Source organism: Zophobas morio, unplaced genomic scaffold (assembly GCF_036711695.1).
Source record: "Zophobas morio isolate AGI-343-1 ecotype UQ-CSIRO unplaced genomic scaffold, CSIRO_AGI_Zmor_V1 ptg000007l, whole genome shotgun sequence".
Taxonomy (NCBI): Eukaryota; Metazoa; Arthropoda; class Insecta; order Coleoptera; family Tenebrionidae; genus Zophobas; species Zophobas morio.
In genome coordinates this window covers 11,753,399-11,779,745 of record NW_026972112.1, presented here as the reverse complement: position 1 = coordinate 11,779,745, position 26,347 = coordinate 11,753,399, and the positions used below count along the sequence as shown (strand labels likewise).

The 26,347-nt window shown below is 31.4% G+C and overlaps 1 protein-coding gene across 1 annotated transcript in view; it reads left to right on the top strand.

Annotated features, from left to right (window-relative positions):
• The first annotated feature begins 446 nt into the window (after positions 1-446).
• Positions 447-26,347, top strand: part of Stl (stall) — a 34,597-nt gene continuing 8,696 nt past the window's right edge. Inside the window, exons 1-3 of the mRNA XM_064049829.1 lie at positions 447-903; positions 1,195-1,409; positions 23,613-23,685. Of these exons, the coding sequence (XP_063905899.1) occupies positions 1,341-1,409; positions 23,613-23,685 (142 nt within the window). The 5' untranslated portion in view covers positions 447-903; positions 1,195-1,340. The remainder of the gene's footprint in view (positions 904-1,194; positions 1,410-23,612; positions 23,686-26,347) is intronic.

Sequence of the window (26,347 nt, the reverse complement as noted above, 5' to 3'; positions counted from 1 at the left end):
GTACCTACCTAATAAGTTCGTGCCCTAGATATCACCTCGGTACTTACATAAAATATGGTATTTCAGATTTTATTAAACAGATAATATGTAATAAATTATTTTGTATAAATGTATATTTTTGAATGATAGTTACGAGAAATGAAATACCTATTGTACTAGTGCCATAGCTCGTTTCCATGTATGTTGACTGTCCTCTGTTTCTTGTTGATGTTAGTTGGTGGAAAGATAATTACTTGTCAACGATTTCAAAATTTTAGGTGTACTTTTTGATTTTTGGAAATTTTATATTTATAGATAAGATTTACTTATTTAACTTTTGAAATGGCGCCATAAAATTTTTGAGGGGATACATTTTTGTTGCACAATTTTGATTTTTTCCCAAAAATCTAGATGTATGTATGTAAATTAAATCAACTCATAACAAGTGTAGTTATTTTTATGAAAGTATAGTCAATACCTGACCTCAAGGATTACTTGTTAAAATTTAACCAGATTATATAAACCCGCAGTAAACGCACATTGCACAAATGTTACTTACTCATGATCTGAAAAATTACTAAAAAGTACAGAACAACACAAATTAAAAACTATTGTGTCACTACTGCTTTCAAGATTACAAATACTTGTAACCCATCTGAAGAATCAGGTTTATTATAATTGTTACGAAACTAATTATTACAATGACATGTCGAGGATGGTTGTAATCATGAAAATATGGGGTATATTCAAGTTCGCAAGCAAAACTAGACAAAGTGCATGGTTCGTTGCCCGTGAAGTGGAAATGGTAATATCTCCTATCAAAGCCTTCTCTCACTGTATTTTGCAGACTAGTTCAGTGCTTGTGAACAGCTGATGTGGACCGCGCTGAAGAAGTTCTTCCAGATCGTACTTAATAAGTAGCGGGTAAATATAAAATTTATGAAAGTTTTATTTTTTGTATTCGAATTTTGAAATTCAGTTTCTTATATTTTTTCAAAATGTTCATAATAATAATAAAGACAATACGTATTCATCGTTTTTCTATATTATGTTACATGAAGTAATGAAAGAAAAACATCAGTTAGAAGCTTTGTTTTTTGTGTATAGTTAGTAATGTATTAAATATAAAATTCCAAATTTGTAATTGAGTTTTTGACTACTGATGAAGTTAAAATTTTTACATGTTTTATAACGTGTGTATTTTATTTTTTTCAGAAATCGGACTTATTGTGCAGAATGGGAAAAGAAATATGCAGTTTTTAAAATGAAGATCTGTAAATGTAAGACCGCGTATCACTACTGTGTTGGTGTATTTATGTCGCGTAATAAATAAATGGGTCTTAAACCATCGTATCTCGGTCATGCGGGGCATGTGCATAAGGTGTTTTTTAATCATATACATGTTGTTTGGACTGGCAGTAAATTTTCAGGTATGTATCTATATTTTAATATATTAATAATTAGAATATGCAAAAAGTAACAAAAAGAAAATTAATAAAACTGAAAGAAAAAAAAAATCTAGTGGCAGTCGTAATGAGGTCTATGGTATATTATTTAAAAACTGAAAAACTATCGAAATCATCCTCTACAATAATTTGATGACATCACCTCAAAATTTAAAAGTAAATCTTATCTAAATTGTATATCATAACATGATTTTGTGTTTGTAGTTTCTTAAATGGTCCTCGTTTTTCTTTAGCATCTAAATTTTTGGAAAAACAATTATTCAAACTTCTAAAACATCTAATGAAAATTGATGTAGTTTGTTTTTTCAAAAACTTGAGGACTTTATCTAAAAATTTTACTAGATAATAATAAATTAGTGTATTTAAAAAAAATTAAATGTAGTAACGCTGCGTATTTGCATGCGGTTACTGAATACCATTAGAATTCTCTTAATAGAAAAAAAAAAAAAACATAACCAACCATAACCATAACCAAAGGAATTCTCTTAACAGAAAAGAACCATTAGAAAAATGAGCTTAAACTCAAATCGATTTTAACGTGTTTAATTTTCCTAAAATACCACTCCTGTTTGTCATTTTTACATGTTCGTGTTTAGAGATGTGCTGAACCCACATACTGATTGATAAATGTGAGTCTACAGTAGAGTTTAACTATAGTTAATTAACATGAGACTTTTTTGTAATTATAAAGAGACAGAAAACATTGGAAGGATGTCTATCAACCGCATGATTAAAATAAATTATACTCCTAATTAATAAATAATTTTGTAAATCTTTTTTGTCTAGTTTTTTTTTTGTTTTGTTTATATTTGTTCACATATTTTAAAAGATTCCTTTGTGTTCCTCCAAACCACTCGATGTGTTAGTGCCTGTAAAATAACGACAAATTAATATCCATAATATTAGAACTAATTATACTGAAATTAAGTACATATTTTGATATTAGGCGGAAAGTTAGGAGGCGCACTAAAACCTGCGAATGTCATTCTTTTTATGACAATCCGTTTAACTTAAAAATGTTAATTCAATTAGAGGTAATTTTTTAATAAACTTTTATAAAGATTGAACAACGAAGTTTTTGTTAGTGTGGTACCACGATCATGATGACCTGCAAGCCTGTGCAAAATTTCAAACCAATTAGAATTTACATTGCAAAGTTTTGAGATGGCGTTATAAAATGTTTGTTTGGAATCATCAGACATGGTCATTGTTTTACCACCTACACAATATTTTTAAAATACCTACTTCTATAACAATCAGATCAATAATTTGAGAGATTATTATCTATCGAATAAAATTGCCCACAGACGAAACACGAACGGACACGGGACATTTACTTCTTCATATTTTTGAAGCCTAAATAAAATATAAAATTCATTCGTTAAATCGACCTCGTCACAATACTGCCCTAATACGTTTTGGAAATAAAGAGCTGCATATTTTAAGGGTTCATTTTATTATTTATTTCTTTTTGTGTATTATAGTTTTATCATACTACACAATGGTTTCTTACGTCTATCATTTTACGATGGCGATTTTTAAAAATACTTTACAGGACAATTTACTTACTACACGTATAATATTATGGTACAGAATAAATCGTAAAAAATATATTGCCCATAGTTTCCGTTAAATGTTTTAAAGAAAAAAAATTTAAAGCTTGTATAAGAAAGTATTAAAACATTTAAGTGTTTTGCAACTGAAATGTTTAGTTATAAATTGTCTAAATTCTAAAGATGTGTAGATATAAATTGTCAGCATTTACGCCACTTAAGAATAAATAAATGTGTTAAAATACTGATGACATCTTATTAAAATTTAAATACAAATATATGTAGAACTTTTATAAAAAATAAAAGATTTTTAGTGTGTTTTGCTTCTCGAGCGTAAGGTAGGAAAATATGTATTGCAATAAAACTCTGCGAAGGGTGTGTTAGCAATATCGTGTTGATGATAAAACACTAATCAAATAATCACCCCACTAACACTTCAAAATTATGAGTAGTCAATGTTATTTAAAGTTCATGAAACAACATACTCCTATACTTGTGGTTTATGAATCCCTATTTATTTTTTTACCTAGACATCAAGAGTTTTGGGAAAAAAATCAAAATGTTATAACAACATTTTACAAAATTAATGACCTCATTTCATAATTTTACCGAATAAATCCTATCTATAATATGCGTGGTTTATTAATGCATTCTTTTTTTGTAGAATTATTTACAAAGGATGACTCAAAAAAATTAATGAATGAATTTATGTGTTTATAACAATATGCAGTTGTTATAAATCAAACTGTGCGGCATTCTATTTTAAAGCTTTCAAAATTTACTATACATATCTTTTATTCGTCTCTGTAACCAAAATATGGGTTTATTTAATCATGAAAGAAGTAGATAGAGCGTGGAAAAAAGTGTCATAAAGTTTCACTATTCAACATTAATGTTTCCGTGTGTTATTGTTTGCGATTTAAAAAAAAATTGGTCTAAAGAGTTTAGACAGTACTTCCCTCGCTGTCGGAAACTTGACGACTGCATGCCTATTGTGTTTTTTTTCTCATTACATTTTTGTAGTGGGAATTTAAAAAAAAATTGCGATGACGTCATCAACATTTTTGCAAGGACACGTATATCAGTTGGGATAGATGTAGTGTAATACTAAGAATAAAATTATTATATTCTCAAATTTTCGGGAAAATGAATTGGGTCGTTTTGAATATTGATTTGTAATAATCAATAAAATAACGAAACAATTTACTCACGTATACGTATCAGAGGCAACTGAAAATCGTGTATGTATAAACATTCTTAATTTAAGATGACAGGCGTAACAGCATACGTGAGAGTCAAACAGAGAAACTGTAAACAAAACGACCATCGGTTTTATTGCTTCGACTTCCGCTTATTATATAAAACATTGGGTTTTATTTTAATTCTTGACGGTGAAATTCACAATTGGTTGATTATAAACATGTCTATTTCACATTCGCGGAACCAAGTGAGCGCATAAAACAAATGCAGGTCTGTAATGTTAAAGTCGATGTAAATAAGCGTGCTACCCTTATGTTTCAACCGAGTTTTTCCTTTAACAAATTTTGTGTCTACCAAATTGGGTTGGTTGGGGTGTAATACTAATAATAAGTGTTGCCTTTAATTTAATCAATAAAATAAATTGACTTCATTAATTTTTTTGAACCACCTCTTAAGAAAATCTAAAAAATATGGATGGAATGATAAATCACAAGTACAAACTCATCATATTTTTTGCATTTTAGATAGGATTTATTCAGCAAAATTTAAGGGTAACGTCATCAATTTTTTTAGGAGGGACGACCAAATACGTTTTGATCAAAAATTTACCATGCTTATGATAATTTTAAAATATCTTCAAGATTTCGAAGCATTCGGTTTTGTAGTTCCTGAGTAAATCAGTAAAATAAATTTACGCTTTCATTTATTTTCTTGAATCACCCTGTATATGCAAATCCAAAAAATATGAATGGAGTGATAAATGACAAGTACAGGCTCATCATATTTTGTACATTTTAGATATGATTTATTCGGCAAACTTTCGAGTTGACGTCATCAAGTTTTTGGAGGGGATAAGCAAATATATTTTGACTAAACATTTATTATGCTCTTTATGACCTTAAAACATCTGCAAGATTTCAGAGCATTCGGTTTTGTAGTTCCTGATTAAATCAATAAAATATATTTACGCATTCATTAATTTTTTTGAGTCACCCTGTATATGCAAATCCAAAAAATATGAATGAAGTGATAGATCACAAGTACAGACTCATCATATTTTGTACATTTTAGATATGATTTATTCCACAAACTTTTGAGCTGACGTCATCAAGTTTTTGGAGGGGATAAGCAAATATTTTTTGACTAAAGATTTATGATGCTCTTTATAGCCTTAAAACATCTGCAACATTTCAAAGCATTCTGGTTAGCAGATTAAAAATTAAATTTCAAAATGTTGTTTTATAATTTTGATTTTTTTTCCAAAAATCTGGACGTTTCGGGTGAAAAGTCGATTCAGAGTTGTAAACTACATGTGTAGGACTATGTTATTTTATACAATTGAAAACCCATTTACTATGTACAATTTTGAAGTGACGTCATCGCATTAGTGGTGGGGATGATTAGACAAATTTTGGTTAGCGTTTTACCATCTACATGATATTCTTAATATAAGTACAAAATTTCACAACAATCGGTCGAGTACTTTCGGAGATTATCTGTCTAATAAAAATCCGGGACAACAAACGGACAGACGGACGGACAGACGGACGGACAGACGGACAGACGGACAGACAGACGGAAATGGGAGACCTATTTCTTCGTCTTCTAGGGGTCATGAAAGATCGAGAAAACGTAAAAGTAGAGAGTCGGCCGACGGACTCGATTACAATACTTCCTTTGCTTACGCTCGGGAAGTAATAAATTTAAAAACCACCCCCTTCTGAAGTGTGCATGTTACGCTACTGACTGACATTCCGTTGTCACATTCTGATGACTCACCATGTTTAAGTTAAAATAATCCATCTCTAACAACCCTTGTCCACCACTAAGTAATAGCAGTCTAACGCTCAAGTGTTTATGTTTATACATCGAAAGAATGTCACGTAGAACTTAGTTTGATTTGAATGAGTTTGTCTTCTCAAAACACAGGACTAAAATTATTAATTAAACCACAATCGAACAAAACGTTCAGAATATTATAATTCTGATTTTATCATTATTATATAAAGACGTGCGTATTCTTCACATTTTCGAGAAAATGGGGTGACTGCCCAATAAAAAATTTGTTACGACGTCATCAATATGGATAATACTAGTCACAGCATAAAAGAAAAGTAATGACAGCGTATTACCAGTGCAAAAAACAACTTGGATTGGTGCAGTGTAATCCTAAAAATAATAGTATTGTTTTCCCAAATTTTTTTGAGAAAACGGAGTGACCCGTTCCTGATTTAATCAATAAAACAAATTGATCCATTCATTAATTTTTTTGAGCCACTTGTTTAAACAAATCTAAAAAATTTGAATGCAGTGATAAATCACAAGTAAAAACTCACTTATTTTGCACATTTTTATTAGGCAAAATTGACGTCATCAATTTTTGGCGGGAATAAACAGATATATTTTGATTAACAATTTACCATGCTCACAATAACTTCAAAACGTCGGCAAGATTTTAAAGTATTCAGTTTTGCAATTCTTGATTTATTGAACAAAATAAATCGACTGATTCATTAATTATTTTGACTCACTCTGTATAAGCAAATTTAAAAAATATGAATGCAGTGATAAATTCAAGTATAAACTGGTCATATTTTGCACATTTAAGATACGATTTACTCAACAATATTTTGAGGCGACGTCATCAGTTTTTTTAGGGGGGATGAGCAAATACATTTGGTCAAAAATTTACCGTGCTTGTGATAACTTTAAACTTGAAACTATCTGCACAATTTCAAAGCATTCGGTTTTGTAGTTCTTGATTCAATCCATTAAATAAATTCACGCATTGATTAATTTTTTTAAGTCACCCTGTATAAGCAAATCAAAAAAATGTGAATGGAATGATAAATCGCAAACACAGACTCATCATATTTTGGACATTTTAGACAGGACTTATTCAGCAATATTATGAGCTGACATCATCAATTTTTTCGAGGGGATAAGCAAATATATTTTGATTAAAAATTTAGTATGGTTTAAAACATGTTTTATTAATAGACGGACAGACAGACAGACAGACAGAGGGAAACGGTAGACCTATTTCTTCGTACTCTAGGGGTCACGAAAGGTCGTAAAAACGTAAAGGAGAGAGTTGGATCGTATGATAGTAGTACGTATGTACTTATTTATTAAGGAAGAAATAGATTTGATCTGTTCGACCATTTTAAGTCCAGTACTAGTGGGTCAAATGTTCTTTTTAACATTTGTACCTTCAATATCACAACAATGAAATAAATAAAATATTTCTAATGCTTGGACATTTCTTCATCCTTTTAATTTCTTCAAATAAGAGAACAACTTTACTACATAAATTCTTATTTTTTGTTTCAGTAAAGAAAATATATTTTTATTATAGCATTTAATATGCAAAATAAGGTATCAACATAATTTGAAGGCAATCAAATTGGGTTCTACATAGAGGGCAGCCCACTATAAGAAAAAATGTGTTAATGTGTTGGTCGGAAACGTTCACAAATGAGGAATGCTAATTAATAACATGCTTACCTACCACATATCTGTTGTAATTGATGGTTAATAATAATAATTGCACTTAATATATTTAATTATTGCCCGTTGGTTAATCGGTAGTTAAGTCAAAGTTGACGGGTATTTATTAAGTACGAAAACGACTGTGCACAACTATCAGACCAGAGATAAAAAAATTTTTTACAGGGTTAATTACACAAAGAAATAAATTAAGCTTCTTTAAACTTATCTTGTTAGTATATTATTGTAACATATAGTTTTATACTTCGGTTAAAAATTAATTGCGAGTCAAAGCATTCGCAGAATTTCACCTAAATGAGATAAGCCGTGCATTATTTAATCAGCTTCATTAATTAATTTTTGTATACGCAGTTCTAAAAAATATGGGTACTCTGATAAACCACACATTTGCACATTTTAGATAGGATTTTATAAGGAATTCACGTTCGGTAGATGTAACTAGATTTGGTAACTTTTTTTTTTAAGCTGTGTAACTGCGGACATAATTGTTCTAGTGTATAATGTATTACTGGAATGTCAGAAAGTAGGTATAGGTATCAAAAATGTGACATGTAAGTAAGTAAAGGTCAAATATCGAAAATGTGATGGTTTTGTGGTAATCTGGTGAATCTATTTTTGAAGCAAGGAGAAAATCGCATCCCTCTAAAAGCCCAAAGAGCAACCCGCATGTAAAATTTTGAATCTTTTCCCTTCACTAGTTTTTTTAGGAGGACAAGCTTTGATGTCATCATCATGGATCCACAATTTCACCATGGATCCGTTCTGGTATATCCATGTCTCATCCAAGAAAATGAAAAGTAAATCTTCACCACAATCACGCAATTGGAGATAGGTACCGCCTTAGAAATTTGATTCTGGCAGCTATAACGTGTTTAAAATGTGAAAAACTTCGCCGTCGGAAACCTAAATTTATACGTGTATTACGTACAATTATTTTCAAAGCCGAGTGTTTTGCCTCTTACAAAACAATAACGATTATATAAAATTTAAAAACCAATTGTAGAAAGGAACCAACAAAGCATGTAGGTATATAAATCTGCGCAGTCGTCTTTCGGATTCTGATTATAATATTAACGGCACAAGCGCCGCTGTATCTGTATTATTTTAAAATTCGGAAAACACTCGACAACACTAGCGAACTTTACGGAGAATATTTCTGCCACCAGTTTAACTGTTTCCGTTTTACCCAATTTTTTGAAAACCACGAAATATTTCTTGTTTTTTTTCCTTTAAAATGAGCTTTCTCGTGATTACTTTTATGTAAATTGTTTCCATGCTGTATTTAAGGATTTTCTTGAAACGAAGCGTGTTGAAATTAGAAAAACTTCGTTTTTTTTCCACACAATTCAGATTTGACATTTGAATTAGAAAATTAGACAGTTGATGCCAATCTTAAATTTCTAGTGATCTTAAGATTGCAACTTAACCACAGAAAAGTTTCTGTCAGTTACTTCTACCGAACGTGAATGCTTATTATATAGCAATATTTTCAAACAACTTTATCAACTTTTGGGAGGGGATAAACGGACAAATTTTGATTAGCGATTTACCACGTTTACGATAACCCTAAATTGGAATTACCTACCAAAATTTTCAGAAGACGTCATCATCATTAGTTAGTGGGGACTGTCAGATAAATTTTAATTAGCGTTTTACCACTTACATCATCTTCCTAAATTATCACTAAAATGTCTGTGTTCTAAAATCTCCAACAGACGATAGACGTAAACGGGAGATCAACTTTTTCATACTCTACAAGTTATGAAACGTCTAAATAATATGGAATTAGCGATTCGCCAAATCGATGCTATTATAATAGGTATTTCCTTAGCTTACGCTCGGAAGGTAAACATTATTTCAAAAATTGTATTAAAAAACATATTTTGAAGTGATCTTTTCGGCATTTTAGTAATATGCAATATGTACTTCATAAATATGTTTTCAAATAGCAATTTTTTGCAATTTGTTAGAAGAAAAACTAATTTCAAGAGGTTTGCGTTCAGAGGAATAGCTATTTTAATTTTTTTTAAGTCATGCTATAAATTCATGTAGGCAGTGAAACATCATACCCTGTTTCATGAAATATCATCAGTTGCAATTTGCGATTAATTAATATTTAGTACTTCCAATGAAATCTCAGTTTTTATGACCCATTGTTGTTTTCTGATCGAATTAAAAATGCCACTGTGAAACGTTATGAATAGATTTCGTACTTGTTTGTTAAGAGTGTGCAAAGTTTTAGGTATACAAAAGTAGCAAGTATGCCGAATACATTTAGAATGCAGACACAAATGTATTTACTCGAATTAAATTGACAGGGAGAAGGGAACTGCATGCGAAATATAAATTACAAGTCAAGGTTACATTTACATTTACCAAAATAATGGATTCACCTACTCCCAGTTTTTTTTCTGTTTTTCAATCGATTGGAGTGGTTACGTACCCAGCTGTTTTAAATTAATCGTTGAATGGATCTTTTACATAATGATTGAAACCAGAAACCTAGGAAGTGTGAATTTACACTGCTGATGAGAAAATAATCACAGTCATTGCCATTGTAAAGCTCTAGTCTCTCGAAAGTAACATTACGTGATTCGTGTGTAACATCTGTCGGTTCCTAGCGATGCTTTTCGTAATTTAATGCAATTTAGTTAAAGTGAGTGCCGTCAGTTAGATTATTAGATGCTCATGTTGCTGCCATTAGCGAGTTAGAGAAAGAGCATTTCATCTTGGTTGCGAATGAAACAGAGCAGTTCCCATGTGACAAATAACGGTATTGGTGCAACGGTTCAAGTGAGCATTCTACAACCAGTACCAGTAGCAACGACATAATCATCTTAATTGATATTTCTAACGTCCTGTTATTATGATTCTTGAAAGGTGACAAAAAATTCACACTTTTTCTATACAAACATGTTGTAGTCGCGTCACAGTGGTACATTGGATGTGATCAGTTCTCTGGTTCAGTAGGTTACTTTCGAGAACTGCAACTAGATCGCTGGTTACTATCTCAAATTAGTCCATAACAACAACAACAGTTCAGTTCATCATTCGAATTGCAAGAGTAACGAATTAATTCAGTATGTATGAGCGAAATAATTAACAAATATCACTTAACACCAGCAAGCTTGAAAGCGTGGAAAGTAATTGTACGCTAGGTGTTACTCGCTAGAATTATCACCGTATCCACATATTCTGCACAGTTTGTTAGACAGCGGCCGCGAAAAGAGGCGGATATGTTATGTGTTTGACCCGTCCTCTGGCACGCTTGCTGACCACACATAATACAGCGAATGTAATGAGCGAGAAGGGAAGCTTGTGCCAAAATCGCTAATTACCAAGGTCGGAAGCTATTGTCATCGACACCTCAGATTCGGTATTCTCAAAGGCAAAATGCGAGTGAATCCAAAAAAATTTTTGAGCCAAAATGTCGACTTTAAGTTTTGAGCGAGGAAGGAAGTACCAGTGTTTCAGATCCGCAAGAAAGTAAGAAAGTTTGATATCGATAATCAAAACGGAAGTACTAAAGATCATATAATAATAATAAATTTATTATCCAACAAAAATCTTCCATTAACAGGGTAATTACAAATTAATCAATGTTAAACTAAACTAAAGAATACTATATTAAATAAACAATCAAATACAACCGCAATTGATTAATTAATCTAAGAAAATAAATTAAGTTCAACATACAATTGGCAGAATTGTAACCATAAGGAAATAATTTGACATTTGCCTTTAAGCAATTGAATCAAAATAACCCCTGGCTACATTAACAATGAAACTAAGGCTATCATTATACAAATCACAACTTTGACAAATTTTATTAAAGTTTTGACACATTACATTAATAGGTGATTTTATACCAAGATTGGTTCTGTAGTATCTAAGTTTGAACATACTTTGGTCCCGTGTATAATATGATATCATAACACAATAAATTGCTTCTTCACTTAGATTAGAAATAGTAATCAACGGAGGACAATTATGAGGCAGTGTATCATTATCCCTTTTTAGCCCAGCATTAACCTTGTAAAAAATGAGCAAAACCATAATATACTTAAAAAGCTACTTTTGTTGTACCAGTGACTATATATTTTAACACCTATACTCACTGGTTGTACTGTACTTCAGGAACGAGGGAAGTTCTCAAGAAATAACGTTAGACCAATTTTTGAACCATATAGTGTTTCGAAGATACGAGTTTACTCTATACCGGATGGGTTACTAACCGTGCGCATAAAAACATAGTAAGATAAAGTAGTAAAATATACGATGTTCTTCTCAAAAAAACTGAAATATATATATTTTATATTTTTTTATGAATATTCTGCATATTAAAACTCAATTTTATACTACAACAAAGCGCATACCTTTGTTTATCAATCTATAAAATATTGTAACACAGATGTGAAAAATAATAATAAAAATGTTTTTTTTTGTGAACACCTGCATTGCTAACAAATGTCAAAAAAATTGAATATAAAGCCCAACGAGAGACAAAGTGTAAAAATATAAAAGGTGTTTGTTGCATTAAAAAAAGCTCTGTGTAGTTGAAATTAATTTTATTGCTATTCTAATTTTTAGAATTAATGAGATATCGAGGAGCGCGCACTTAGTGACCCAGCCTGTATGTACATATACCGAGTGTCTGGAAAATGGCGGATTAACTCTCCGCCACTGGTGAGTCTGGAAAAATAGTAAAAAAATTCCTTCTCACATTTTGGTGGAGTTGTAAGGATTTTAAAATTGGTTCTTTTGCTACGTCTAACAACTAAACAACACATTCATTATCATGTCATAATAACTAGTAATAAAACTTTTAGTTAATATTTCTCTCGCCCATGACCATGTTTAATTACCATTTCACTTAGAATGTACAAAGAATGGTTGTGTTGTTTTTGAAATAATTTGATAAAATTCCATTTGAAAACAATGGATGAACTTGAAAAAATCTTTTGAGCTTTTAGTGTTTTATTTTTTACCAATTTGAAAGTTTTCACTGCCGCAGTGTTTTTTTTTTCTAATTCTCTAAGACTCTATGGTGTATTTTTTTTGTAAATTATTATTTAAAACAATTTTGGGGGATTTTGGTGTTCTATTTTTGGAAAATTTTGACCTGACCTGTTTTTGAGTTAATTTTGGAACCCCGTTTTTTTGTAAAAATTTAAAAAGATCTTCAGGTTCTAGGCATTCCTGTTTGGAAAAATTTGAAAGTGCTTTGGAGGGTCTTGTGTCTTTTCTTATAATGCTTTAATTAAATTTTTTAGAAGATACGTCATTTACTAAAATCAGACCCTCTCTTTTCTTAGAAGGTATGGACGTATCCGAGTTGCGCTCGCTACCTGAGTTTTCGAGCTCAAAACGTCCGAATTGCGCACATTTTTCTGTGTTTTTGTTTCTAATTTATAAATGTTTTTTTTTGGTCTCTACATATATTAATGAAAAATAACAGCTTGTTTTATTAATATGTAATAATTCGCAACGACTAATGACTACTGCGTGTTATGGTTATTGTCCTAAAAAAAATAAAAGGTGGATTTAACTCACCATCGTTACTAAGAAATCAGAAAGTAAGGCGGAGGTATTCACGCCTTAGATGCGTGCAGTATTGCCAACTTTACTTTTATAAAATTACGTTTTTTCGTTATCTACCTGATAAAGATTTTTTTTATTACTTTTTTTTTGAGACTCCGAAACCACCGTACATAACGTACTGAAGAATTAATCCGCCATTTTTCAGACACTCGCTATAGGGTTGTAGATCACAGACCAGTGAAGAGTTTCCTTCACTGTAATAGTGGTTTGTATTGTAGATCAAACGATCTAAATACAGTAAATACTGTATTTCAGATTACTAAATACCAAATTAACAAATTTTGTAACTGTGTGAAACTATTTCATATGTATGAAATGTAGAACGAGTTAATTATCAACAATTATAAAAACGATTATTTTACATATTTTACTTTAAAGTGTTATTTAGTGTGTTGTGTTAATGTGACTGTGATAAGCACCAGTTCTTAAGTACAACTTTATAAATAACACTGTCACACTTGACGGATTGCTGTTTGCGAGTCTATTTGATTCTGGATTAAGCTATTATTCAAAGCTTCGTAGAATTAAAATAATTGGTCTAAATTTTTTAAACAAAACTTCCGTCGCTCCAGAAGTATAGGCGGACAAACACAGCTTCTTAGAATTTAATTTTGTGAATTTTATTTTCTTGTAATAACTCCTATAAGTTAAAATAAATCTTTGTATAGACTATTAAACCACAGGTAAAGAAGCATGTTATGTGTTCATTTTCCCTTCGGGCAAAGGGGTGAGATTTGGTTAGTATAATACAGTGCTCCGTTCATTTTTTTGAGTCACCCTGTATAAGTAATTCTAAAAAATATAAATGAAAGGTCAAAATCAGATTTATCTTAACAAATACTCCCGCCCGCTGGCCCTCTCTTATTCTTATCTCATTTGCTAAAATCACTCTTATTTCACCACTTACCCACCCTCTCTTTTCTTAGATAAATGGTGGGTATCTTATTAGCCACAATCAGTCCTACCTTGGTAGGTAATAGCCCCGCCCACCCAACCCTCTCTTTTCTTAGGGAGTATGTCATTTGCCAAAATCAGTTTTATCTTAGTAGGTATTAGGTATTATATACATATTTCGCATATTTCAGAGAGGATTTATTCTGCAAAATTTTGAGATGACGCCATCAATTTTTTGGGAGGGGATAAACTGATAAAGTGTGATCATACAGGTCTGCAATAGACAGATTTCTTCCTGAATAATGGAACAATATTAAAAAAATCACAGAAGGTTTTTTTCAGAATTTGTGGTTTTATTCTAGCTATCTATCACTAAAATTTGACGCCGTATAAGTCCGGAACAGCATAAGATTCCGGGTTCGGTTTTTCATGATTAAATTTCTTGAAGTATTTTAATCGAAGTCGGAATCCGGAACGCCGGATACTACGTTTGTTTGAAATTGACAAACGGATTTATCGAACGGTGTCATTTTTCAGGAGGCCCCAGAAACAACTTTTCGTTCTTTGTTCAGAAGTGTTAATTAGTAAAGGGGACAATTTTGAGATAAATTGTAGTTTGTTTAAGCGAGATAGCTTAAATCTAGAAAATTTCGGAGCTTCGAAAAAATAAAGTCAAAAACAAAATTCCAATCTGACTGAATTCGATTTCTAGACTAGTACCGGTGGCATTAGTTGTTAAATACTTCTTTATTTTAAACGAAATCTTTCTTTAACCCATACTCAAAAACCAAATTTCAAATTTGACGACCTATGATTCCGGGGCACTATAAGATTCCGGGTTCTGCTTTTCATCATTTAATTTCGTGAAGTTTTTTAGTCACATTTGTTGATTTTTCAGCCGGATTCTTGTCCGTTTGGAATCAAGAAACGGATTTATCAGACGGTGTCATTTTTCGGAAGAGTCGGGAAGGCCCGGAGACATATTTTGAGCTCTGATTCATATTCCGGAGAGCAATTTTCAGGTAAATCGGAATCTATTTAAGCGAAATAACTTGACCTGGCCTAATATTCCGACAATTTCAGAATTACGAAAAAATAAAAAAAATCTGCTTTAACTGAAATTCAGTTTCTAGACTAATTTTTCACCACTGAGTTCGCTTCTGGCATCAGTGGTTGAATATTTTCACTATTTTAAACGAAATCTTTCTTTAACCCATACTCAAAAACCAAATTTAAAATTTGACGGTCCATAAGTCCACGACGGTAAAAGATTCCGGGTTCCGATTCGATTTCTTGAAGTTTTTTGGTGGCAGTGGTTCATTTTCAGGCCGGATTCTACGATTAAAAAAAATCAAATGGTTCGGGAGATATCTTTTGAGCTCTGAATTCAGAATTCAGAAGTGTTAAATTGGTAAAGAAAGCAATTTTCAGATAAATTGAAGTTCGTTTAAGCAAGATATGGTCTAAATCCTGGAAATGAAGTCAAAAATCTATTGTAAAGGATTCATAATTATCGCACAACTTAACTACAACGAATCATGTCAATACATATGTCTCGTTTCTTTTTTACCCCATGTCTGTCTCCCCATCACCACCATTTTTCCCAACTTTTTTTAATACGAAACATTTTTGTGAAAAATCTTTACGCAATGGAGAAAAATGACGTTCATATTTTTTTAGCACCTAAAAAGTTCAAGAGCAGCTATCAAATTGAAAACATTTTTCGAAAGTTAAAAAACGAAGTGTTATCGAATTACCATGATTGTGACTGATCACCTTTAAACCCTTGCAAAATTTCAGAGCATTCGGCTTTGCAGTTTCAAAGTTAAATTGCAAAATGTTGTTACAAAATCGTGATTTATTTGCAAAAATGTGGATATCTAAGGGAAAAAATCAAAACGAAATCATAAATCACACCTGCAGGAGAATGCTGTTTTATAAAATTTAAATAACTTTTACTATTAAACATTTTCAGCTGACGTCATCGCATTGTTGGTGGGGATAATTAAACAAATTTTGATTAGCGTTTTATCATCTACACGACATTCCTAACACACAATTAAAATTTAATAACAGCCGGTCCGGTAGTTTCTGTTTAAAAAAAAAAAACGACACAAACAGACGGAAACGGAGCTACTCTTTTATAATCTAGGGGTTATGAAAATATGAAATTATTCGTTCGTTCGCTGTTTACATTGAAAAACGTTCTTTATTGTATCCGAAGTATAAGAATTTTGTTACATACTCAATTTTGTTATAACAAATACTGAATTATTTTTATTTGGAGAATTGTAGTTGTTAAAATTAAATATCATTATATTTTTGCAGTGATTTTGAGAAACAGCAGTAACCTTTTATCTCAATCTATTTCCGCTTAATAAATCACACAATGGTTGCATTTTGATGTTATGTTGTTTAATGTTTATTCAGATGTTTATACATGAACCGTAACAGCGACGGTGAATTTGTACACATTTTGCAAGATTCTGTGTGGATATAAGAAGCAGACAAACTGTAGTAGATCGTTATTTTAATAAAATCAATATCATAGAGACATCCTTTATTCTTAATATTTCATGCACTATTGTCACGTGATCATGAGGTGAAACGCTGTACAGTCAGAATGAAATTTTTATTTATATAACTGTTTATAAATTCATGCACACAAAGGTGGCACTTCTCACCTATTACATTTTTTTTCACTGAATTCCGTTAATATATGCAAGTAATCTTATACTAATAAAATAAATAGCAATATTTACAACGCTTATATATCAGTTCATTTTTAACACGACTTTTGCGAGATTTCGGATTAGAATTGGCAATAAGTATTTATTACGGAGTAATTTGCAATTTTTGCCATGAAGGTTAACAAAATGATTATCTATACCAAATAAATTGATTGTGATTCGTTTCATTGTAGATTGTGATTGTGAACCTTGACAGCACATTCTTTAAGCAAAAGTGCGGGACATTCTAGTATGTATGGAAATAATTTACAGATAAGAGCCATGAACCATAGTATTGCAATTCAATTATTCACGACTAAATCAAAAGTATGCAGCAAATGTTATCGAAACTATGTTCAAAGAAATGTATTTGTTTTTGTAAATTTTCCATATTAGTGACGAATTTTTTTCAAAAGAGTTACGTGTGACTGCCACTTATTGTATTATTGTATCGATTACCTTTGCGGGTTATCCGAACAACTGTTTCTAAATAGGATTTTACAGGTGTATTTTCCCATCACACAGTCTTCCTTATACATATTCAAGTATATCTACTGGAGACGAGAATTATTGGAAATGTTGAAGAAACTGTTAATTGTAAATATTGTAATAAACTTATTATTTTTTATGAACATATTAAACATACAAAAAGTTGGCTTCAGGAAATTTAAACGTTTATAAAACACATACTTCAGTAGAAATTTATTTTCAATTTGTCGAAGTAAGTGTTAATATTTTATTTTATCTAATGATAGCACTATCGTAACATTACTCTGTTCCGCGAATTAAAAAAAAAAAAAAATTAAACGAGTCGTGTTTCTGGCTTGAAAATATAAATAGGTTAATACATTCATTATTTTTAGGTATGTTATGTAGCTTTAAACAGTCGCCAAAAATTAAAACCATGTGACTAAAATAACAGTAAGACCTCACTTCAAAGGGTAATTTTAAAAATAAACAATTATTGGGAAAATTACATAAGCTCTTTTTGACTTAACACAATAAGTCTTCAGTCATTCATTTATCAACAGTTCTAAAAAATTGATCTAAAGTTATTTATGCGGGACTTCTCTCGTCTTTGAAGTGCAGTTAAACAGATCCAGTCATCAAATTGTTTCAACAAACATTGATTTCATTAATTTTTGTGATCATGTCGTCCACTTTTTAAAGGGGACTAATAATTAAAAATAATTATATTTTCCCCGATCATTAAATCAAATTACTATAATCATAAAATTTCATTTTACAAATTTTATTTTTTATAATAACTTGTGTGCGGTAAGTTACAGTAGACTTAAAATTTTACTAAGTCAGTCCAGTAAAGTTAGAGATTATCCACCTAATAAAATTACCAACGTCGAGAAGCCTTGAAATTAGGTATTCATCAAAGTAATCCTACACACCACTTCTCAAAGTTGCATTCGGAAAATAAAATAAACAGTACCTACGAGGCTTGTTCTAAACTTTGTAAAATAAAACTTACATGTTACTGATTTTGGCAAATGAGCTATTTTCTAAGAAAAGAGAGGGTGGGTGGGTGGGGCTAGTATCTTCTAGGATAAGACCGATTTTGACAAATGACATCCTCTAAGAAAAAACAGGGTGGGTGGGCGGGGTTCATTTGCCAAAATCAGTCTTATCCTTGCAGATACTAGCCCCGCCCACCCACCCTCTCTTTTTTCAGAAGATAGCTCATTTGCGAAAATCAGTCTTATCCTAGAAGACACTAGCCCCACGCAACCTCTCTTTTCTTAGAAAATAGCTCATTTGCCAAAATCAGTCTTATCCTAGAAGATACTAGCCCCGCCCACCCACCCTCTCTTTTCTTAGAAGATATCTCAGCAGCCAAAATCAGTCTTATCCTAGCTTGTAACTGCTAATATAAAACTGATTTTGGCAAATGACTTACGGGCCAATTTCAAGTTGGATTTGCAATTTCGCAAGTCCTCGTTGCCAAGATGTCATCCAAATTACCATAGCAACGGCACTTGCGATTTCGCAAATCCAACTTGAAATTACCCCCTTATCTTCTAAGAAAAGAGAGGGTGGGTGGGCGGGGCTAGTAGCTGCTAAGGTACGACAAAATTTTGCCGAATAAATCCTATCTAAATTGTACAAAATATGATGAGTCTGTACTTGTAATTTATCATTCCATTCATATTTTTCGGATTTGCATATACAGGGTGACTCAAAAAAATTCATGACATTCCTTTTATAACATTCTTTACTATAATTATGTTACCGTTGTCGCACTAAATAAAAACATGCCATCTTCTTTAAATGATCGTCATTTGACATTTAGTTAGTTGTCAATTATCATTATTAACCATGGCATGCTTCTTTACCTACTTTTACTTTAAGACATAAGAGTTATCGCAAACGAAATAAGTAAAATTTAAGGAACAAATTTTACAATTTATCTAAAAAAATAGAACTTCGTTAAGTAGGGTTTACCAGTTTAGAAAGCAGAACGTTACTACTGACCGCAGCATTAACCCCCATAAGTTTCATTATCATTACCTTAAGTAATACGTCAACAGTGTTCATGTTCAATATTGTATCAAGTCTGTAAATATCTAGAATCTAGAGCATTTTATTTGAATGAATGTCATAAAATTACACGTGTATCGTATAAATCGTGAACTCAATTGCTCTGGCCCTGTTCACAATTAATACTTTTTACATTAAGGCCATATTTTTTTCAAATCAGGTGTTAAATGTTTTAGAATTTCTTGAAAACTAACACCACATTAGCGTCACAGCAAATTGTATGAGATGTTAAACACAAACCTGATGCTACCACGGGTTCATTCACTTCAACAATTAAAAAATAAAAAAATAACCGATGTATCGGTTATTCGATTTATGTAGGTCACACCATGTGACATTTACGATGTTCATGCCGACCCAGTACGGGATTGACGGGTGTGTACAGTACCTATTGCACTGAAACTACGTGACCGGGGCAACTTTTAAAATGGCAGTATTGTAAAAAAAATATTAATTTTGTTAATTATTGTTATTATCACCGAAGTATTTACACCAATCATAATAATAATACTACTAAAGGGGTACCGCGTCAATTCGTCGTGCACAATTCGTCGCGCGACAATTGATCGCAAACAACTGATCGCAGCGTCAATTGGTCGCAGCGACAACTGGTCGCAACGACAACTGGTCGCAGTCACAATTGATCGCAACACAATTCGTCGCAAGTACAACTGGTCGCATGCGACAATTGATCGCAGGCGAAAAATGATAGCGTTTATAGAGAAATAAGTAATTGTTATGAATGAGGAAAATAAATTAATGTGCTATATTCTCAAAAATTTCATTATTTCTAAAAAAAGTGTCAAAATAAATACATACGAGTTCCATAAAAACGGTAACTATTAGGCTCATTTCCGACTAAACCAAAGTGCAAAAAAGTGAAAATATTGTAAAATATTTTTTTTAATGCTGACACATCTCGTCGGTATGCTACTGTAATGTTCATTTGGATTATTCGTCTTATTGATTAAACGCTCAAGTAAGTGATTCAAGCTTTTCTTCTCACAAGTTTAAAGTTTGTCAATTAAACGAGTGAAAAAAATAGCTTTCAAAACGTGTTAGACGTCATTTTTCTTTAATAAAAAATGGTTTTAAAATTATTACAACTGTCAAATTAAAAAGTTATAGATAAATCGTGAAAAAACTCTCGTTACAGTTTTAAGTGAAAAAGTATTATTTTCCTTACGTTTGATAGTTTAAAAAATTAAATATATACCTATATTTTTTAATAAATTTGCTGCAAAGAAATTTTAATTTATATATTAACAATTAATCTTGGAGTTTATTGCATTCTTTGCAGACAATTTTTTGCTCACTACAAATTAGTTCTGGATTATCTTTAATCCATGATAAAACCAAAGATGTTTTTTCATTCAGAACTTTTTTGAACGCTCACACGCTTATTAACAAATAAGGCGCTTGTAGATACGACAGAATGAATAATTTATCTCGTTCCCTTTGCTAAGTACCTACATACCAATCTCCACTTTTACGCCATTTCTGTAAACAAGATCGTAAAAAGATTAGTTTTGACCATGGAGCAAAGGAATATACTCATACTGGAGGAAGTGCCAGACTTAAAATGATGGTTTCGAGCCAAACCGGTAAAGTGTCATAAACAGTACCCCTCATTACCCAGATAAGACTGCCGATGACAGTGACGTACAATTTTTTTTTTTTTGTTGCGGCTCATGGAATAAAATTTGTTGAATAAAACAACGCACATAACAGATTTATATTCTCTATTAATTAATATTATATATTTAAATCAATCAACACATCACGAGTAACAAGTAATACAAACAGTGAATACCATTAAAAAGTACAAACAACCAGGATGACGACGCCACTGAGTAGTGGTTATTCGCAATGGCGTGACTAATTTTTAGCTTGGGAAGTTTGAAAAGTTTTCACTCGGAAGGCCGACTATTCACTCAGAATTATTTGCCTAATCTGCCGGATGTAGGTGGGCTTCTCCAGCCCATGTTGTAAATTTTTGTAGGATGCAAAGTGCAAAGAAGAATAAAATCAGGTAGCAGCCCGTAGTAGGGTCATTCATGGAAAACTGCGAACCAATTATTTCTTCCTTTTTTTTAGATCTGAGAGCTGTTTTACACGTCACAGAAATATCTATCGTAAAAGGAATTTTTAGAAATAATTTTCTCGTCATTAATCGGTTGCAAAAGATCAAGAGGCACTCGAAGCAAGCCCTGACAAACTTATTAGCGGCGCTAGCGGAGATCTCCAATTGGCTGCGGTACCACCATGGACACTCGCGTAACCTCCTTTTCCAGAATTGTCAAAATGATACTGCCAAACTCAAAGCAATCATGAATTAAGCATTTCATTTTAAATTCTGTTAGTATCGAGTGGTACATGGTATTCGTATTTTGGGTTGCGTAAATATAATTTTCAGAAATAATTTTCTTGTGACTAACCCTGTATATGTATTTTTTACACCCACATATGGTACAACTGAATTTTTCTTCAGTACAATACTAGTCACATAATAATAATTAAAAAATAAGTTTTTAGTTGCATAAGTACCTACATTTCTTAGATTTCCCGGTAACACAAAATTATTCTTGACGCTCTAACAAAAGTTTTTGCAATATATATTTACAATACACGTAAACCTTTCTCAAACCCTGTAAAAGATCCGTTGCAATTTACAAGGTATTAAAATAAGTATTATATATCCGTCCAGTGGAATTTATATTCGCTGCATATGGATACTCTAGATGTACTATTAGTTCATAAATTTTATTGTTTGGTGATATGTATAAAGACAAGAATAGACAATAGAGGCAATTCTGTATCAACATGTGTTAAAATTTAAAGGTTGTTAAAAATATGATTTTTTAAATAACTGTAATCTAGTTAAGAACAATAAACACTTGTTTTTATGTTGAGTACTTATTATAATGAAGCTAGTTCCTATAATATAATAGGTAAAATAAGAAACGAGATAAATAGAAACAATCTCTTAAAAAAAATAACCAAAATGACAATTTATTAATAAAAAATCTTATGTAACAAGGTGTTTACGCTCGCATTTTTTAATTTTTAAAGTGCAACTACAAACTTCGTCACTTATCTATATTAAAATTGTTTTTAATTCGATATTTACACCTTACCTGGTTGCTAAATTTATTGCAACTTAAAATTCAGAATACAAAATATTTAGTTTTAATAAAAGAAAATACTTCCCGATTAATTTTACCTTGCGATCAATTGACGCTGCGATAAATTTACGTACGATCTATTGTCGCTGCGATCAATTTACGTGCAATCAATTGTCGCTGCGATCAATTGTCGCCGCGATCAATTGTCGCGTGCGACCAATTGTGCTGCGACGAGTTGCTTGCGATCAATTGTCGCGCGATCAATTGTTTGCGACCAGTTGTCGTAGAATCTACTAAAGGCCGGTTGGCATTTTGCATCTGACTCTCCTTTCACTGCAGCTTGTCTCATCTTCAACTCAATCCTACCCAGATGTTCATTCCCAAACATCACTTACATAATAAAAAAGAATATTATTTAACAGGAGTTGATATTTTTACTGTAATCCTACTGCCACTTTAAAAACCGGTCGACTTCTGCTTTAGTTTTAATGTACTAGATTCACCCGTTTTTATGGCGTAGTTTGATCATCAGTTCTTCCATTCACCTAGAATGCAATAAATTAAATATTTATGTGAATCCTGGTTGTACTTACATAATTATTATGACACTGCATTGCTGCACTGTGGATATGTTGCAGATATTACATAAGAATACTTGCATTTGTCGCACTTTGAATAGTTATGTAGATATCGAGTGAGGAGTTCCACAGGGCTTTACACGTGGGCCTTTCTTATTAATATTCATTGGTATATTGGAAGAATGAAACCACACTACAAAAGAATACTATTCGCATTGTAATTACTCATTATCCACTGTACTATTTTGACACTCTTATACTTTTCGCATTTTATGTCTTGCCTTAGAAAACAGGTAAATCTTACAATTAGGTGAAACAATACGTATAGATACGTAATAATATAGGAGTATTAAACTCTGCGCCATGGTAAATAAGTTTTGCCTTCATATAATAAATTTGCATTTACTAATTAATGGTTTATTTTCAGATAACGGAAAAGAATTTAAAAGGGTTATTAACCGAAATCGAGTGGCAATCAATCATAGGAAATTCAGATTCAGGTGAGCTGCAGATATTGATTTTACTAGTCTATTTCTGTCGTGAATAGCACCGCATATAATAATGAAAATTTTATAAAACATAGATTCTTTGTTAGAAAAGAGGTTTGAAGGTTTCTAAGCGAGCATGAAAAAAGTCAAAGCAAACGAAACAAATATAACAATAACAAGAAAGTTTAACTTGTGCATAAATCAGTTCTTACATGCGTTCGTTTTGCTCTATTGAAGTAACTCTCTATTTCATTAGCATTTAAGTAGAAATTCACTTATGCTGTAGATGACTATAAAAAATTGTTGACTGCATTCTTAAAATAAGTATGAATATCTACCACACATAATCACTGTTCATAACATTTTGCTATAAGTAATACGAAACTTAAGGGTCATTGTACTTTATGATTAAATTTAAAATTAAAATTAAACTTTTTTGATTCAGAACTAAAGAAAGTTTCACAAATTGTCAGTGTTCAGTTCCGTTTCGGTCACGACATGGTATCAAAAAGTGCTCATTTCACTTTCACTGCTTTTGCGCAAAATATACGTGACTATATCCAATAGTTGCTCGTTTTAATTTTGTTATGATAATGTTATTACATCTTCTTGGAAATGAACAATTTTGTCCGTCCTTGCAAATACAGCATATTTCTTCACGAATCTCCATGTAATTCAAATAAATTCCGGATGTTTAATTAAAAATTAGAAACACCTCGAAATTCACTATTTTCTTTCGAATTAACACGATTTCATGCAAATCTTTTGTTGAGTAAGGTTACTGTTGCAAATAGCATTGTGATAGCCGTTGGAAAAAATAATACACATTTTTAGGAGATAAAATATGAATAGCGTTGAATTTGCGATTAGGTGGGTTTCGGTTTTGCGCAATGTGACCTCAGGTATTATGGTTATTTCATTGTTGTGACGTGTGTAGTGCATTTGTTCGTTAATCATTATAGGTCAATGGTAACCGGTCAAGATCTACTCGTTAGTTGTGCAAAAAGTTTACATTTTCTAATTTAAAGCTATAAATAAGTTATTGTAAATCTTGACTAATTTAAATTGTGGTGACCCCTGGTGTTGCTCACACAGAAATTAATTTTATTTTTTCTTGTTCTTGAAACTCATTGCTGTCGCACATTTTTGTTTCAATTTTTCGAAATAAAGAAGCCATTGTGTTTAAATATTCTATTTCTGCTTTTAGTTTTCTTGTTGATAACAAATGAAACAATCGTTAATTTTAAGCATGATTTGAATGACAGTCTTTCTATCAGTTTACACAACAACATGACTGTGAACATTCTTTAAACGATTTTATTATCAATATAAAATTTTCTAACAAATAATAATTAACGTTATTGTTAATCAAACTTCTTTCTTTTGTAGGCCATTGTTTGTACACATTCATTATGATCATCAGTGATACGCTTTATTAATAAAAATAACTAGCATTTTGAATTAGCATATAAAAATTTCGACGATAATAAGTTTAATTATTCTTTAAAATTTGATGGTCTAAACTTATTTCTTTGACTATAATTGAGTTCATTTGTTTCTTAGAAAGCCAATCAAATCCTGAGTGTGTTTTAGGAATTAATCTATAAAATAGAATGCTTGATGTATCTTTTAAACCATTCTATTTTGATAGCAACATATAATAAAAGCACCACTAGATTTACTGAGATGATAAGTTAAATTAGTTGAATTTAGAAATGGATTCCAATAACGAACCTATTCGGCAATGTTTAAAATTTTATGCTACACATGATGTATTATTCAACCAACGTGTGAATTATATAGCAAAACAATGGGCTAGTGCAATTGTTTCATCAAATGAAAACATTGACGGTAAATTTAAATTACTGTCAAATTCAGTAGACCGAAAAGTTCCCAAGCTTTAAACAGAAGCCACATTTACACATGTTAGTTAAAAGAGAGTTTTTATTCGATGAATTTTTGACTGAAATCGTTAAGTGAGATTAAACAAATACGTGATTTGATTTTTTTTTAATTCTCTTTTAAACCGTATTTGTGGAACAAAATCAAACAAACAAGGCAAGTTTTATAAAGTTTATGGAATGGTTTCAACGGAAACTGCTTACAATTTCATGAAAATCTGTATTTCCGACCGTGAGGTCATGTTACAACGTTACGAGTACCCAGGTCATGGACGTTTATTCCAATTAAAGAGAACAATTTTATTTCAGGCTTATAATTATAATTTGTTAAGATTTTTTTACTCTTGATGTAATATCGAAGAGAAAAAATCACTTTAAAAAGATTTTGTCTGATAAGGTTCAGTTATATTACTAATGGTGGTAATTTGTGAGTTCATGTTTAATTATTTATTTTCATGTTTTATAAAAAAATATCCTATCTGTCCAAATATTAATAATATTAATTATTATTAGTTCACTTTTAATGGTGGTGTCAGTAAAATTGATTGACAGCTTTACTGGCAACACCAATGCGTCCTTTGTTCGGTTTGACAGTAGTGGTCAAATAAAGTGTGAAATAATTTTAAAGTAGGTACACATAACTTCATAGTAATCCGATAGCTATTTGACATTTGATTTGGCCGAAACTGTCAAAGTGAACAAGGAACATGTTAGTGTTGCCAACATCATTATTTTAAAAATAAATTTCATAGCCAATTAGAGAACTTTTTTTT